Genomic DNA, 12,729 nt, shown 5'->3' with positions numbered 1-12,729 from the left:
CTCTATCTATAGAGCGGTGCATTTGAAATAAATAGGAGTTCATTCTCTTTGCCTTCTAATTTGGAGTTCTTTGTTCCCATCCTGCTCAACAGTGACACATCCCCATCCCTCCCACCCTTGCTTCCATCCCCATCCCTCCCCCTGTTCCCGTCCCCATCTATGTGCACATCCCCCATCCATCATCCTTGCCCCATCCCCACCCCAGTTCCTGTTCCTATCCTACCACACCTCTTCCTGTCTTCATCCCCAGCCCTGTCTCCATCCCCGTTCTTACCCCTCTCCCCACACCTCCCCCCGTCCCTTGTCTCCTTTCCCTTTCTTGTCCCAGTACCAGTCCCTTCCTCAGGTACAGCTCGGGGCTTTCCCGGAAAGCAGTGGCGGAGCTGAAGAATAAAAGTCTGTGAGTCACTGGAGCGGTGTGCCAGTGATTCCTTGCCGCTGCTGCATCCCGAGCTGCTTTCCCGATGAGCCGCCGCGTCCTCTCCATTCTCTCCCTGACTGCAGGGGTGTCCATGGCCATGGCTTCAGCAGGCTTCCAGGTGGAGCTCCTGATGGGAGGCACGCGTGGGAAACTCGGCTCCAGGGAAGTCTGGGTCGGAATATGCCTGGGGATCCCGGTGTTCAGGGAGGGACACGAGTGGGAGACTCGCCAGAGGGGTGGAACATGATATGGGAGCTGCAGCTCTTGTTAGGGGTGGGACACACGTGGAAGACCCCTCTGCGGGGGAATACTCGGCAACAGGAGAATCCCCTGCTCCAAGCGGGAAACCCTGCCGAGGGAGATGAGGGAAGTGATGCTCCACAGTTTTCCGTGTGCCCGGGAGTGATGTGCATGGAGATTCCTTCCCTGTAGCAGGGGCCATGCATGTGGAAATCCTCCACTTCCCTCCTAAAGACCGAGGGGAATTGGGGCAGGGGAAGCCTGGGGACCCTGCCCCAGGGGGTGACTTGCCGCTGTCTCCGATGGTGCAGCGTAGGAGTGCTGAGGCAGCGCTTAGAACTGCAGGTGGGATGTGCAGGGCTCTGGCTGAGACGGAGCCCACTGTGGACCTCAGGGTTATGCCCATCCCAGTGAGCTTCCCTGTTGTGCTACACGTGTCCAGGGCACAGCACGGGTACCCATAAACATGGGCAAATCTGCTCTGGATTCACACAGCTCACTTGCCAGGGCTACAGCAGGAGTCCCGCCCATGTTCCTGCCTGTCCATGGCTCCCACCTTTCAATTTTCCTCTTCACCTCTCCCCTTTGCTTGGCTTACCCCAGCTTTTAGCCCTCTTGACATAGCTGAGACAGCAGCAACTTTATGAATCATGTATTTTAAAAATGAATGCTCGAGCACTCTCAGAACTCCGGAAGCACTCTGCTGTGCCACCATCCACAGACTCATCTTTGTTTGTGTTCTTTTCCAAGCTCCTCTGCCAGGGAGGTGAGCACCCTGAGGAGAAAAAGGCCAGCAAGAAAGAGGAAAAGGCAACCATGAGCTGCCTGGGGAAAAGCAGAAGGCATATCAAGGTGAGTGTCAGCACCCATTGGGCATTGGGAATTGTGGCCAGGGGGCTCAGCCTGTAAGGGCTATGTACAGGCAGCCCCCAGGGACAGGTCTGCTTATCCCCAGCCGTGCAACCTGACCGCTGGTGGGAGAATGATCTGGGCTCCAAGATGCAAGTGTTCAAGGTTGGCAAGGATGGAACTTTGTCTGGCGAGTACCACATTGCCGTGTCAAGCACTGAGGAACCCATCCGGCTGTCCCAACTGACTGGCTCCCAGCACCTGGATGAGGATGAACAGTGCACCTTTGGCTTCACTGTCAACGGGAAGAAGTTCTCAGGTCTGTAGCTGCATGATGGCTGTTGTTGGATGGAGTGGTGGGATGGAGAGGGGAGCTCAGGCAGGTCCTAGTACTCATCCCAATTCCTCTGTTCTCTCTGCTGTCCCTTGTCTGTCGTTCCTTGACCTCTCCCCACTCTGGATGGTGTCTGCAGACAGCAGTACACCTCCCAAAACTAGGTCTGGGTGAGGCAGCACCAAGGGTTGCTCTGACGCACAGCATTTCCCTGCAAATATCAGGACCTGCTCAAGCTCCATGAGCACTAAACCCACTGATGCCTGTGAAGCTCCAAAATCAACAAGGGTCCTATTGGGATGCTAACAGCCACCACTCCTTTAGACTCCACAGCTGTCTTCGTGGGCCAGTGCTTCAATGGGGATGATGGGAAGGAGGTCCTGCACACCTCCTGGCTGCTGCGGGAGAAAGTCGACTCGGAGTCAGATGACTGGAAAGCCACCAGGTGAGTCAAGGTACCCCCCATCCATCTGGGATCCCCACCCCACTGCTGGCTGGGCACCAATGGGCTCCTGCTTCCCCACAGAACAGGCCACAACAACTTCAGTCGAATAGGCTGAAAGGGGGGAGAAGCATCCTATCCTGGACACACTCAGGAGACAGGAGTCCCCTCAGCAGGATCAGTGTGTACCAGCCTGCCCTGATGTTTCCAGCTCTGGAGGAGGATGTCTCAAAAAACACAAAATAAAATTAAAGATATGCAAACACAACCTTGTGCAGTCTGTGGATATGTCCTGGGAAAGCTGGGCAAAAGCACGGTGGAGGGTGGGTGTGGGGTGAAACTCTCATTCCCTTATTCTGGGAAGAGACTGGTCCCAAGAAAGCCTGTTTTCCAGCCCAAACAGGATGGTGCATCTCCAAAGTAACCCTCTGACACTGTGACCAGCACTCACTCTTTCCTGCTGAAAGCCTGGTGAGTGTGATGGGAGGGTAAGCTGGGGAGCTCTTCTGCATCCCAAAAACCTGGCTGGGAGGCCCCTGGCTCTAAAACAGCCCTTAAGCAGGCAGGTGGGGGGCCTTGGCTGCATCCACACTCCTGAAAAGTGCCAAGGACTGCTCTGTACCAGCCACACATGGCCAGTAGCTGCAGTACACCCAGCCCAAAACTTCCTGGAAATGTGATTTACTGAAAAGCTAATGAGCAGCAAATACAGCCTCTCAAATCTCTGCCCAATGGACTATGTGACTGACCAAAACAGGAAGCGCCTGTTCTGCCTTAGAAGAAAATGATTTCCAGGAAATCAGCTCTGGGTCTGAATCTGAAACTTAGTCCTTGTGTCTTTAATTCTCAAAATAACCTGGGACAGTGCTGCATGGCCTGAGCTGGCATACTGCCTGGGATTCATGCCACCATGCCCTGCATATCCCATGCTTGTTCAAGGTCCCAGCAGGACAGGAAGCTGGGGAGGGAAACATCTCCCACCCACGAGCAGCCTTTCCCACTGACAAACTGGGTGCCTGAGAGGGACAGCTCCATCCCATCCCATCCCATCCCATCCCATCCCATCCCATCCCATCCCATCCCATCCCATCCTATCCCATCCCCATCTCATCCCACCCCTTCACAGACTGCAGACTCCATCACTGTCTCCATGGGCCAAAGCTTCACAGATGAGGAGAGAAAGGAAATACTGAAGGACCACATGGATCATGCAAGATGAGGCTGACATGCTCAGGGATGACTGCAAGGCTAGTGGGTGGGCTGCAGGGCACTTGTCCATCCTTGCTCTGTGCTGGTGCTGCCCCTGTGGGTGTTGCATGGAGCCCACAGGGGAATGCCAAGTCCTGGGTGCTGGGAGCCAGCTGGGCAGCAAGCAAGGGAGAGCAGTGTCAAGATCCCAAGGGCTTTTGCAGGAAGTCCCCAGGATGGGAGCTGAACACAGCCCTATAATTCTTTCATTAAAAGCAAAGTGCAATTTGAACAAAGGATCCTCCTCCCTGAGGAAGAGGAGAATGGGTTTCCTTGTCTTCAGGCCCAGGAAAGATGAGATAGATTGTCAAAGCAGATCTCACCCTTTGTGCTTGGGCAGGGGCCAGAGAGTGACCTCATGGTCTGGACACAGCCAGATGCCACTTCTATCTGTGTCTGTGCCATGTCCCTGTGCAAATGCCAGGCAGTCTGAGCAGCCCCATTCCAGTCTTGCACAATTAGGAACCGCTTGGGAAGGGTCAGACAGGGCCCTGCCCCGCCTCAGAGCATCACGCATATGGCATTGCCTCCCACAGTGTCTAGGGAGACACTGTGCACAGAACATGCCCTCCCACAGGAATAAGCAAATTTTAACTTCTACATATCTTCCAGGAAAGCCTTTCTGCACTTGCAAGAATGGCTGATTCAAGAGTTCCTGCTGCAGTGACAGTCTTTAATCCCAAATCCGAGGAAAGCCCAGCACAGCCAGGATGAAAAACAGTTTAGAAAGAGCAGCAGACGCAGTGCAGGAGGGGACGGTGACAGGGGATGAGCCCCTGCAGGCAGACCCGTCACCAGTCAGTGCAGCAGAGCATAGCTGGCCAGACTGCTTTTGCTCCAGCCTGTGTTTCAGTGGCAGCACTGGGTCGGTGGCAGTGGACAGTGTCAGGCCATGCCTGCCCCCAGGGCTCCAGTACTGAGCAAGGAAAGGGGTCGGCAGAGCCTCTTGGAGAGTGGATGTGTAAATCATCCCTGCATCCCCACCTCCCTGCACAGCCGTGCTCGTCCCTGCATTCCTCCAGTGCTACACAGGTCAGGCAGACCTCCTCACCTCACCTGGCCTGGGCACGCTGACATCAGGACACTCAAGCCACAGCTGCCAGCCGTCATGGCTCTGGTTACAGCTCTATAAAGGGGTTTGGGATGCAGGGCAGAGAGGGAGCTGGGCTGGGCATTTCGCAGCCATGCAGCCATGAGGGGCGGTGTTTTCATCCTGGTCCTTGCCCTCGCCGTGGCCCTGGCAGAGTGTGTTGCTCCTGCAGAGAGGAAGGTACGGGGATGGATGACAATGGGAGCATGGCAGACATGGCAATAGGATGCAGTGTGGGCAGCCAGGAGTTCTCCCTTAAATGCCATTTTAGGCTTAGACAAGCAGGAGAGCCTTGCAAGAACCAAGTCCAGGCAGAGAGCAAGGTATCCCTGGATCACCCTCAGCCACCTGGTACCACCTCCAGAAAGATTTGTTCCCATGAGGGAACCATGCACTGGGCATTCCTTGCCTTGGGGTTTGTGCCTGGGAGCACCCTGCATGTGTGCATGGACCTGCGACGTCTGGGTCTGTGTCTGGGTGTCCCATGCATGCTGCAGGGCTGGGATATTCTGGCCTTGCTCCACCATCCTCTCAGCAGCACCCTGGGGCAGCATTTCCCCAAACTGGGACTAAGGACAGCCAATGCCCTGCAGCTCTACTCAGCAGGGCTTGCGGCTCCCCTGGTGTGGGGCAGCAGCAGGGATGGGGTGAGGACAGAGAGTGTGTGCCTGTCTTCCTTCAGTGCCAGCTCAGCGGACTGTGGAGGAATGACCAGGACTCACTGATGGAGATTTCGGTGTTGAGGGACAATGGGGACTTCCAGGGACAATACCTCACACAAGTCACCCTCTCTGGGGGCTGTGCCCAAATCTCCCCACTGAGGGGTGCCCAGCAGCAGCTTGGAGAGGAGGGCTGGCCCACCTTTGTCTTCACTGTGCACTGGGACAAGTTCTCGAGTAAGTGCTGGGATACCTGGGGCTGGCATGGCAGTGTCAGTGGAAGCCATGCATGCAGCCAGCAGGAATTTTCTTTCACCAGGAATTCAGCTGGATGGTGCTTTGGTGCAGCTAAGCAGCAGCACCTGCACAGCATGGTGCTCTGGGGAAATGCTGGGCTTGAACAGGGACCCCTCCTCAGCCAGCACACTTGGGGCAACCACGGTGGGTCCAGACCCTGTCAGCACAACTGGGATGTGATGCTACAAATCCTGCCTTACCTGAGGGAGTCACAGGGAAGGGCAGGACCCCCCAGCATGAATTTGGTGGTTGTGTGGCCATTGGAGCAGGAACACAGCTGTGTCTGGGAGGACAGTGGGGAAGAGGAAGCAGCCAGTTTCTCCATGGATCTCCCAATAAGTGCTTCCTCCCAGATGCCAGCACCGCCTTCGTGGGTCAATGCTTTGTGGACGCAGGTGGAAAGGAGACGCTGAGCACCATGTGGCTGCTGCGTGAAGCTGTCGGGTCCCTTGAGGAGGACTGGAAAGCCACGAGGTAGTGGGGGCATATGAGTGACACTAATCCCACAGAGGGATGTGGAAACTTGGGGGGAGTTCAGGGGCACCCCATCACTGCTGCGAGCACTGGCAGCTCTGAGCAGGCAGTGTCTGTGGGTCATCCTACAGGTACTCTCAACTTCTCACAGGGTGGGCAGAAATGTCTTCACACGCAAACACACCACAAAAGGAAAGATCCTGCCAAACTTGTCTCGTCCTTGTGAGGCTGTGTCTTCACCAGCCCCATGATGAGATGGTCTGGCTGCAGCCTTAACCCCCCAACAAGGCAAGAAAAACCTGCCTCCCAGTTGAGAATAAAATGTTTAAATCATCAGCTGTGGTTGCCCTTTCTTAAAGTCTGTCCTTGCTATACCTCCTGTCCCCAAAGATACCCCTGCTGAGGTGAGGTCTCACCACTGCCCTTCTGCAGGGACATCTGCATCTCTCCCTGATCCCACCCATCTGCCTCCCTGGGCTTATTTCCCATCTCATCTAAACCCAAACTTCCACCCTGTGCCATCATTTCCCACCTGCCTGATGGTGGCAGGGCTAGCAGCAGCATCCTGAATTCAGCTCACTTCCTTGCAATGCCTTCATATCCATTCCCACCAGACCCTTTCTAGTACTGGCACTCCATGCTCTGTTGGATTGGGCAATGGAGGCAGCATTATCAGTAGATTTGAGATGTTGATTAACTTTGTGCTGTATGGCACATCAAGTAAAATGTGCACAAGTTAAAGCCCCCATCCCATCCCATCCCATCCCATCCCATCCCATCCCATCCATCCCATCCCATCCCATCCCATCCCATCCCATCCCATCCCATCCCATCCCATCCCCCTGGGTTACACTCAGGGATTTTCCCCTTCTTTACCACTGCATTTTGGCAGTGCCTCTCTATTTGCCTCTGTGGACACCTGCCAAACTCAGTCAGCTCTTTTGACACAAAACTTTAGGCAGGTCGTGGGTGAAGAGAAAGCCTCTTGTAGAAGTGTTATGAAAACACCCCCACTCCAGGGATGACAGCACCATGGGCGCACAGTCCATCAAGCCTGGCTCAGCTCTAGTGAAGCTGCAGCATGGTGCCATGAAGTGGAAGGAAACCTGGCACCACCCTGGGATCTCTAACAAGGTGGTTTGTCCCTGCCAAACATCACAGAAAGGCAGGAACTGCTGTCAGACCAAAAGAACATAGGGTCGCATCCAGGACAACGGCAAAAGAATCTCCAGGGGGAATTTCTCTGAGTACCTGTGATAGGCCATGAATTTGGGACTGAAAAAGACAAAAAGGAGGAGGGGGATGTGTTAGGAGAGGGGTATTTTCCACTCAGCCTAGCTTTTGAGGTTACCTAGATGAGAGAGAGATGTGCTGAGCACAGGGTGCCAGGATGTGCCAGGGCTAGCAGTGGGCATTGAGAAGTGCCACCCCAAAGGGGCATTCCCCTGTCCCAGTTTGCACACTGCAGCCCTGTTGCCATGCTCTGCCCCAAACACAGCTGTATTGAAAACAGCTGAGTACCACCTGAATTTTCAGCTGCCACAGCCATATGCCTGCTCCAGACATCACAGCAAAGGCATGGCTCGGGAAGACAGAGACTGTGCATGCTGCATTTTTCATATCAAAGGTCCTTTAGAGCAGCCAATACAAGGAAGTGTGAATACAATGCTGGTTATCACGCTCTGTGTGTTTAGCAAACACATTTGCTGGGACCTCAGTAATGCTGCTGCAGTTACTTCTTCCTCTAACTCTCACAAAAGTAAAAGCAAAAGCATCAAAATCAGAAGCTGACATCCAGAAGAGGCTGGAGAAATGTTACTGCTTCTGAAATGAGTGAACTATCCCTTCTGTGCAGCGCTGCAGCATCCTCATCAGGCAGTTGCAGCAGCAAAGCAGGGAGGAGGTAAATGTTGAAATAGGTGGTAGTTTCCAGCCTTTGTGCATGGGAGGCAGATTCCCAAAGAAGGTATTGATGCTTTCCAGGCTACTATAGGGCATTATAAAAAACTTGCGTCCCCACCCCTCTGCCCAGCCGTGCTTATTCCTGCATTCCTTCAGCCCTGACCAGGTCATGCAGACCTCCTCACCTCCCTCGCCTGTCCCGGGCACCCTGACATCAAGCCATTCATCTCACAGCTGCCATCCTGGTGCTGGTGGGGCTCCAGTTACAGCCTTATAAAGGGCACCAGGCTGCAGGGCCAGAAGGAGCTCTTAGCAGCCTTGCAGCCATGGGGAGAAGTGCTTTTGCCCTGGTCCTTGCCCTTGCCCTGGCAGTGTGTGTTGCCCCTGTGGAGAGGAAGGTATGGGGACAGATGACAGTGGGGGTGTGGTGCTGACATCCTGCTGGATCCCCAAGCCTGCTGCTGGGGCATCATAGCTCAACAGGGAGCCAGGGCTGGGCAGCTGGAGCTGGTGGGAACAGCACTGTGCAGTGCTGAGGGAAGCTGCAATGAGGTTCGGATGAAGGGACTGCTCCTGCAAGGACACTTCTTGCTGCAGGAAGTCATTCAGAGGAAGGCAAACAGAGCCATATCCCAGACAGCTTCTGTTTTCCCCTCCAGAGTGTAGGGAAAGCAGCACACCTGCTGCTTCAGCATGGGGGGACTCATGCTCCCTTGGGTGGGTGAAACCATCCTGGACAGTGGCTGAGCTGAATGTGATCATAGCTCAGGCACGATGCTCACACTGAGATGGTAATGCCAGTGGCACATCAGGTCTGTAGCACACCACCCATTGCTGCAGACATCTCTGGACAGAGCCAGGGTGAAGGGATGGGAGCAGGATGCTCCCCCTCCTCCCTCCCTCCAACCCACAGCACTGGCCTTGCAGTGCCTTCTCTCCGGGTCGTGGCGGAGTGACACCAGCTGCCGGATGGTTGTGTCCACCCTGGACAAGGACAACAGATTCTCAGGTTTTTACCTGCCGGGACCTGCTGCTGGCTACTCGGAACACCTCACATCACCACTGGAGGGGTCCCAGCAAGATATAGGGCTGGTCCCACAGCCCACCTTCTCCTTCACTGTGAACTGGAGGCTCCAAGGTAGGCAGCAGGGGCCATCATCCTGTGAGCGGGGATGCCAGCAAGACACAGGGTGACCTTGTGCCTCACTACCTGACTCACATCACCTTAAACCCTTCCAGACTCAGAGACTGCCCGGACAAGTGTCTTCCTGGGCCAGTGCTATGTGGACACCAACGGGGAGGAGACCCTGCATGCCCTGTGGCTCCTGCGAGAGGCAACCAACAGTCCTGCAGAGGACTGGAAAGCCACCTGGTGAGTGCTGGGTCCCAGCCACTGCTCTGCCAGGGTCTTCTGCAACTCAGGCTGGAGAAGGGAGAGACCCCACAGGGTGAAGCATGGGACGACCATGAGGGTGGAATGGGTTTGTCCCCTGTGATACATAAGGGCTATGAAGCATCTGTGTAACATGGTCCACCCCTGCATGCCAGATGTGTCTCAGGGTGGGGGATCCCTGGGTGGGCTCTGGCCACAGAGAGCCCTCTCTGGGATCTTCTTTCGACTCTCCACAGCAGGGAGAGGAGGAAATGATGCCAGCACCTGGCACAGCCTCTGCTGCAGACTATTGGAACCTGTAGTACCTCAGTCAGCCACACAATGCTCCCCTTGGATTTCCCCTCTAGCCTCCACAGCGTGCATGACCCTAGCTGATTTGGTGTTTTCTGCAGGATTGGCACCAGCACCTTCACACGGATAAAATAACAGCAAGTGGGAAAATCCAGCAGGCTCAGGATGACAGGGAGTGCCTAGGCAGACTTCGCCCACACCAACATGCTGCACTTGAGCAGCTATTAGCCCAGAGGTTCATGCTTTCTTAGGCAAATTCACCAGATGCAAAATAAAGAGTTTCTGTGGGGATGCAAGGCTTGACTCTGTCTTCTGTCCTGCCTCAAACTTGTGGGGTTTGTCTCACCCAGCAGCCACCCTCCCAAAGGGAGGTTTCGTGCTGCACTGAGACTGAAAAATACAAGGCTGAGGGCAGCAGAGTGCCTGGGGATGGCGACTGTCCCAGCTCCCCTTCCTAGCAGTGTACAGCAGTACCGTGCCTGCAAACCTGATGCTATGCTCTGGGTAACATGTCCCTAGGGGTCACTCCCAGATATCCCTAGAGATGGGGGACAAACCAAGCTGTGGCCAGGCAGAAGGATAAGGCACAACTCCAGTGTGCTGCCACGGCCGATACTGGAGAGCCTTCCCTGTGTGAACCAAGCAGAGGAAGCTCTCGGGGAATGCACAGGGTGTTGCAAACGATTCTTGCAGAGCTGTCAGCCTCCGGTTCCCAGCCCCAGCGGATGTGCAGCAGGGGCCAGCTGCTAGCTGCCTCCCATCCCAGGCCTGGGGAAAGCTCCCAAATACCCTGCCCCAAGAGTCCCTTCGGCACGGCTGTGTCCTCCAAGTAATGCGTAGGGGTGTGTCTCCAGCCAAGATGTCCAGACATGGACAAGGAAAGAGAATAGGGGAAGGGCACATCTGGCACTGTCTGGACTTTTTTAGGCATCACAGCCCGACCTTTCTGCCTTCTGCCTTAGACATTTTGCCAAAGTGGTCCTAACACGACCCCTGGGGGTTCAGCAGGCCCAGGGCTGAAGTGTCCAGCTGTGAGAGCTGGAAGGAGACAGTGGCTCCATCACTGTATTTCCAGCTGCTTTTAAAAGCAGTTTTCAGATTTCTGTCAGTTTCTGTTTCCACCATTATCCAGCAGCTGGTGCTATGGATAAAAATAGGATGGATGATGACACAGGATTTAGATTTCCCTTGAAAGGTGGATACATCTTGTTTCTGCTACTGACTGAATTTTCCATCTCTCTGAGAAACCCTAATTCATTGTTTTAAAAAGGGCAAACCTGATTCCTTTAAAGCCATGACAGGAAGTGTTTTGCATTGGTTACACAGTCCAGGACTTCCTTAGCAATAGACAGCAAATTTCATTTTATGTTTTCACAATTTTCAATGTATCACTATCACAGAAAAGAGAAGATACTCTGATACTTGAGGAGTCACCAAGCAAAAAAGATTCTGTTTCCATCTGGCAACACCCATCTGGGACTTGCCAAGGACTGTCCAAGATATTTTGCCCTGAAAAGTTCATACTTCCAGTCTGCCAGCGTAGTCCCACAATACTGACAAAGGCATTTGCTGGGACACAAGGGTTGATCTTGGGCATAGCAGAGGGAACAAAGTGGGGACGCAGCTGGGACCATACCACTGACCTACGGCAGAGTGTGAGGCTGTGTGTGCATGCAAGCAGCACCAGTGAACATGCAGACCATTCTCTGAACCCGCAGCATGCTACAAAAAAGAACGGGGATCTGCAGCAAAGAGGACAAGGAAGGTGGCAAGAATATCAGTTGGCTCCTGCTCCCCTGCTTCAATCAAGTCCTCAGCCAAAAGACTCATTATTATAAACTTTAATCACTGCTGGCCTGTAACACAGGGCATGAGGTCCAGGCTGAGCTTCATTTCTCTCCCCAGGTCAGAGTTGCTTGGTGTGGGACTGGCACAGAACACAGAAAGCAATGAAAAACAGCAGACCTGGTCATTATGAGCTGAGACCATGGAGCAACCCTCCCCAAAACTCCCAGCTCCTGGCTCCCAGCCTGCTCTCCCACAGTTATCTCCCTTCCTGACATCTGGCCAAGCAAGCCAGACTGCTACGAAGAACAATACTGACCCCATCATACCCAGGCAAACACCAGCTCACGTGGCTGCTCCCAACTTTGCTGGCAACACCACCATATATTACTTCAGATGGCTCATTTGATATCGATTAGTGCTGGGTCGGGGACACTGTATAACATCTGTAACAATACACACTGTGGCCTTAAAACTGCAAAAAATGAAACTAGAGGGGGAACAGGCCATTACACTCACTGACCCTGAACTGCAAGAATGAAAGTAGGCTGGGAACAGGACATTACGCACCCTGGCTTCAAACTGCAAAAAAAAAAAAAAAAGAAACTAAAGTGCGGAGTGGAATTACACACCCTGGCCTCAAACTGTAGAAAATTAAACTGAAGTGCAGATGGGGTGCTAGACCTTCCTGATGCCATGCACCCTTCCTGGGGAAAGAGTTCCAGTGGTTCTCTAGTGATGCTCAACGGCTATTGGTCCTGGCCAGGGTAGAGCTGTGACCCAGCCCTGTTGGGAGCATGCTGGTACCTGTCCTGAGGTAGAGGCCCTGGGCGAGCCTCTCCTTGGCTGTCTCCCCTCTGGATAAAATGTTGTCTCATATTTTGTTTTTGCTCCCTGGGTGGGATGCAAGTGTGAAGCTTCCTGCACTCACTGCCTTGCTGAGCTCCCATGCCCTCAAATCCTACACTGGGTTCTGCAGCCTGAGCTCAGGGTCTGCCAGTGCTTCCCGTGGACCCAGTGACCCCAACCAGACACAGGGACAATCCTGAATTTAGCAAGTCCACAGCAGGCGAGGCCCACCCGGTGCTGTTGCAGGACCCTGGCTCTGCTCCACTTCCTGTGATTGTGCAGCTCCCATTACGAAAGCAGCGGTGGGGGCTGACACTGGCTCCTCGCGCTTCCTCTGGGGGAAGCTGCTTGCTTCCGCAGCACCGGGGGCTTGCGTGTGCGTGGTGGGTGCTGGGTGCTCACCACATACATTTTTCTCCAAGAGTGCTTTTGCACCCTTGAAGAGGGTGAGAGCA

General features: G+C 54.2%; 3 protein-coding genes across 3 annotated transcripts; all 3 read left to right on the top strand.

The window, feature by feature from the left end:
* The first annotated feature begins 255 nt into the window (after positions 1 to 255).
* On the top strand, positions 256 to 2,539 carry LOC128781779 (avidin-like). Its single transcript, XM_053931694.1, is given in 6 exon segments — positions 256 to 539; positions 1,412 to 1,513; positions 1,617 to 1,629; positions 1,632 to 1,829; positions 2,169 to 2,289; positions 2,371 to 2,539. Coding segments are annotated over 6 exon segments (543 nt in total). The 5' UTR covers positions 256 to 464; the 3' UTR covers positions 2,405 to 2,539.
* A 2,187-nt stretch (positions 2,540 to 4,726) lies between these two features.
* On the top strand, positions 4,727 to 6,305 carry LOC128782200 (avidin-like). Its single transcript, XM_053932429.1, has 4 exons — positions 4,727 to 4,804; positions 5,307 to 5,520; positions 5,934 to 6,054; positions 6,206 to 6,305. The coding sequence occupies exons 1-4, from the start codon at positions 4,727 to 4,729 to the stop codon at positions 6,303 to 6,305; spliced, it is 513 nt and encodes a 170-aa protein (XP_053788404.1).
* Positions 6,306 to 8,282: 1,977 nt separating this feature from the next.
* LOC128782412 (avidin-like) lies at positions 8,283 to 9,775 on the top strand. The gene is made up of 4 exons (XM_053932753.1): positions 8,283 to 8,354; positions 8,884 to 9,094; positions 9,196 to 9,328; positions 9,742 to 9,775. Exons 1-4 carry the CDS (start codon positions 8,283 to 8,285, stop codon positions 9,773 to 9,775), a joined length of 450 nt encoding a protein of 149 aa, XP_053788728.1.
* The last annotated feature ends 2,954 nt before the right edge of the window (positions 9,776 to 12,729 follow it).

This window comes from Vidua chalybeata, chromosome Z (genome assembly GCF_026979565.1).
Source record: "Vidua chalybeata isolate OUT-0048 chromosome Z, bVidCha1 merged haplotype, whole genome shotgun sequence".
Taxonomy (NCBI): Eukaryota; Metazoa; Chordata; class Aves; order Passeriformes; family Viduidae; genus Vidua; species Vidua chalybeata.
This window is presented reverse-complemented; position numbering and strand designations above follow the sequence as displayed.